The sequence below is a fragment of the Triticum aestivum genome, chromosome 1A (genome assembly GCF_018294505.1).
Source record: "Triticum aestivum cultivar Chinese Spring chromosome 1A, IWGSC CS RefSeq v2.1, whole genome shotgun sequence".
NCBI lineage: Eukaryota > Viridiplantae > Streptophyta > Magnoliopsida > Poales > Poaceae > Triticum > Triticum aestivum.
In genome coordinates, this window is record NC_057794.1 from 239955928 (window position 1) to 239959793 (window position 3866).

Consider the following 3866-nt stretch of genomic DNA (forward strand, 5'->3'; position numbering starts at 1 on the left):
AGAACCTAACTCTACTTCTTTTATCCTCCTTACTGCTCCTTATCTCATTTCTCCTTTTATTAGCACAGCACCTTGTACTCCTTTACAGAAGCTGTATCGCTCAGAGCACAAATCGTTGTGCTCCTCACTGTTCAAGAGAGTTCTTGCCCTTCTCTGATCGGGGAAGGTCATTTAAAAACACTAGATCAGCCCATTTCAGTTGAAGAAAAAAAGTGATCCACCTAGAATATATGATCGATACCAAAAGATTGGATGTCATTTCTCAACACCAGCTTCTCACCTGGAGGAGGGAAGGGAGATATGAGCATAGCGATAGCGGTATCTTTTCCTCTTTTGATAGAAGCCCACATGCCCACTCTTCTACCCCCCCCCGTACCACAGGGTATCAGGGGCCTCATGATCTCCACGAACAGAGATCACTACACAGGAAACAGCTATATGAAAAACTTGCTTGCTTCTTCGAATCTCGAAATAACAGAACATATAGAAAGTGTTTTTGTGATTTTTCCATTCTCTTCGGGGAACCTATAGAAAGATTATCAGACGGCTTTCATGATATTATGCTTCCTTGCCCGTGTGGAACATGTGTGAGCATTATGTTTTTCCAACAAGTGATCCGACTGGAAGAAGTGTTATATGAGGACTTCGAGATCAAATAGAGAATCTGTCTCTCCATTCCTCGTGAGCCACTTATTTCTCCGAAATCAGAGATCAGAGTGATTTTCCTCCTTTTTCCCAAATAGTCGACGGTCTTACACCATTGGGATACTTCGGATAAACTGGAGTACATATATGAGAGACCGGTGCTAAAACCTTTTCTCGAGATATCTTCCAGATTCTTAGGGTCCTTGCTCCGGATCTCGCCCCCCCGGTGCGAAAGCAGTTGGTTCCGTAGTTTGAGAATTCTACTAATTCCAAGTATTCCATTATTATTATTAAATAAGAGAATATAAAAAGTAAAGAGGAGAAGACATAACCAGAAGAATTGTGAGAAATAAGTTAATTTATCAAGTTGAGGCATTTCGATTTGGATTTCAAATAAGAAAAAAAGGATTTTGTGAAATTTAGGAGTCGTTCGAAAGCATCAAGAGGGAAGAACTCAGATAGAAAGGCAGGCGAAGTTGGCGGCCAACCTAATTCCCCTCCCAGTTGTACCCTTGTGCATCCCCTTCGTAAACGATTTCCACTGGATCTGGAGATTCCCCGGGGCCCCCCGAATCATCATCTTCGGACCCCGAATCATCATCCCACCTTTTACGCTTCCGCGAAGAAGACGGGCCTGCCTCGTTCGCCCCATCATTTGCTTTTGTGCTTTCAGGGGATCCCGTGGAATGAGCCTCCTGCTCTTCCAAAGGCGCATCGGGGTCGGGAGAATCCGGTTCACCGAGCTCGGCGCGGCGAAACCGCTTCGCCAGATTGGTGGCTATTGCGACGAATTCGCTTGCGTCCCCGGCTTCCGTATAATCGGAGAAGATTTGTTGAAGAGTATCTCCTCCCTCACTATTCCACAATACATGATTTTCAGTGAACGATCGCGCAGATTCACCTTCCTCTAAAGGAAGAGGAGTGCCTACTTCGTGAAATATTCTTTCAACCTTGGAAGTCAACTCCGCAATTATGTCTTCGGGATGGGCGGCGTGCGCCATTTCCTGCTGGAGGTCTGGTAGTCCGCCAACGGGAGGTTGGTCTATGGGAAAGTCACCCCCGTTAGGAGCATTGGTCATGACGAGAACATTGAGATCCGCGACATTCTCATTCCCAAGATGAAAGGCTATTCCTTGAACTCCGAATAAGACAACAAATGCCATTATTAGTACTGTCAACGCAAGACCAAACGATGGTATAGCAATGAACAAAAGAATGACACTTGGAAATATGGTCCGAATAATTTCGATAGTAGTTCCATGAACAATCCTTTGTGGGATTGGATTAGTTTGCTCGTTGAAATGCCATAAAGCGCGAACCAACATCCGTGATACGAAAACCAAAATAAGAATGAGGAAGAAAAAGATATCGTGATGTAAAATGATCATGGGGACACATTGTTTTGAGGACCACAATTTCCTGCACTGTGCCTGTAGTGATTTCAGAATTCGGCAACTTAGCCTACTAAAAGATCAGTTACAAGAGCACAATGCTTTTTGTGGCTTCCTGCTCGGCAGAGAAGCCACGCTGCCGGGGCGGCCCTGTCACCCGGAGAAGATTTCTTTTCTTTGCTGATTCCTCTCAATGAAATTTGCGAAGAATAGCGGAGAGAAATGGTAACGTAATAAGGGAAAGGGAGCTAGCTGCTTCCATATCGCCCCCAAAAAAGAACCCAAAAGTTCCAGAGGCATCTTCCATTCATTTCGATTTAGGTCTTTCTGCACCATATTTAGATCTTCCCTTTCTACGATCCGGAATTCCCAGCAAATCCTTGACTCCTCGAATACGATGGGATTTCACACCTGGCGAATCTTTCACTCTACCTCCTCTGACTAAGACTATAGAATGTTCCTGCGAATTATGACCTTCGCCTGGAATGTGAGCAAATATATCATGTCGATTGCTCAACCGTACTTTTGCTATCTTACGTAGAGCTGAATTAGGTTTTTTCGGTGTTCTCGTCGAAACACGCAGGCATACTCCTTGCTTCTGGGGACATTGATCCGAAGCTCGAGTACGGTCCGTGCGCCGTTTTTCTTCTCTACCATGACGAATCAATTGATTTTTTGTAGGCATCCCTCTTTCCTATGTCCTTCCCCCCTTTGCCCTTTCTAAAGTGGTTACTCCCGATCCGAAGCACCCCTTTTCCATTCATAGAGAGATCCAATCGTCAAAATCAATAAAAAGGCCATCATGGACCAAGATCCAAACAGATCAATCTTGTTAGGAGGTACTGCCCAAGGAAAAGAAAAGGTGACTTCCGGATCAGGGATAATAAATAAAATAGGAACCAGATAAAATCGTATATCGAAACGACTTCTGGCATCACCGGAGGGATCGGAACCACATTCGTAGGCCGACAATTTTTCTGGATAGGTCGAACTATTGGAAGCAAATGGAAAAGGAACACCGAGTGGAATCAAAGAAACTAGCGGACTGATCACTAAATAGATACAAATAGGTGCAAATTCCGACATCACCAAAGCCCACTTCGTTCTCTCGCTCTCCTCGCGGCGCTCCTTGCTCGCGGAGCGGCATACCGAAAAAAAGACGCTCAGATGTGGATTCGAACCACTGAAGGATTTCCAGGGCAATGCCCCTTGCTCTTCCCACTGAAACAAGAAAAAAAGGATTTGCAGTCCAGCAAGAAAACGGATGCGCTAACGCGCAACGGCTTTCGCGCTAGTTGCTCAATCCGTTGCTTGTTTTGCTCTAACCAGCTGAGCTACCAGAACCACTTGCCTAAAGTCTCTTTTCTTCATCTATGAGCATCCTACCTGCAGTGGAGGAGCTTGCTCAAGAACCGAGAGCCGGCCAGGGACTGGACGGCCCTCGTTCGGGAAGGTCTTCTTCGCTATAGACGCCACCAAGAACAAGAAAGGGGCGCTCCGCTCCTAGTCACTAAGCAGCTATTCTGTCCGACGGCGGACTCCATCAATCTGAGGTTCTTTCTCTCACGTAATTTCGCCCGCCCGTTCTACTTCCGTGCCGGAGGAAATGGGATTCGAACCCATGATACAATCTTCTTGTATGTCGATTTAGCAAACCAATGCCTTAAGCCACTCAGCCATACCTCCAAGTTGTTGATCGGAATTGGATGTGCCGGGTTGGTTGCCCGAAGATCCACTGCGTAAGCCGTAGCGCGCGTACTCTTCTTTACTGAGCGAGAAAGACTCTATCCAGATCTATGGATCTCCCCAGCGTCCAAGCGAGACCCCATC

General features: G+C 46.1%; 3 protein-coding genes across 3 annotated transcripts; all 3 read right to left on the minus strand.

Annotated features, from left to right (window-relative positions):
• Nucleotides 1-331: 331 nt before the first annotated feature.
• Nucleotides 332-1476, minus strand: LOC123044150 (putative ATP synthase protein YMF19). The gene has a single exon (XM_044466806.1). The coding sequence runs from the start codon at nt 1019-1021 to the stop codon at nt 551-553; it is 471 nt and encodes a 156-aa protein (XP_044322741.1). The 5' UTR covers nt 1022-1476; the 3' UTR covers nt 332-550.
• LOC123044159 (ribosomal protein S12, mitochondrial) lies at nt 332-2721 on the minus strand. The gene has a single exon (XM_044466819.1). It carries the CDS (start codon nt 2719-2721, stop codon nt 2344-2346), a length of 378 nt encoding a protein of 125 aa, XP_044322754.1. The 3' UTR covers nt 332-2343.
• LOC123044167 (NADH-ubiquinone oxidoreductase chain 3) lies at nt 332-3122 on the minus strand. Its single transcript, XM_044466828.1, has one exon. It carries the CDS (start codon nt 3120-3122, stop codon nt 2766-2768), a length of 357 nt encoding a protein of 118 aa, XP_044322763.1. The 3' UTR covers nt 332-2765.
• Nucleotides 3123-3866: the final 744 nt, after the last annotated feature.

Coding starts and splice junctions, on each gene's coding strand:
- LOC123044159 (XM_044466819.1), bottom strand. CDS start 2,721: ATGCCTACAAAAAATCAATTGATTCGTCATGGTAGAGAAGAAAAACGG.
- LOC123044167 (XM_044466828.1), bottom strand. CDS start 3,122: ATGTCGGAATTTGCACCTATTTGTATCTATTTAGTGATCAGTCCGCTA.
- LOC123044150 (XM_044466806.1), bottom strand. CDS start 1,021: ATGCCTCAACTTGATAAATTAACTTATTTCTCACAATTCTTCTGGTTA.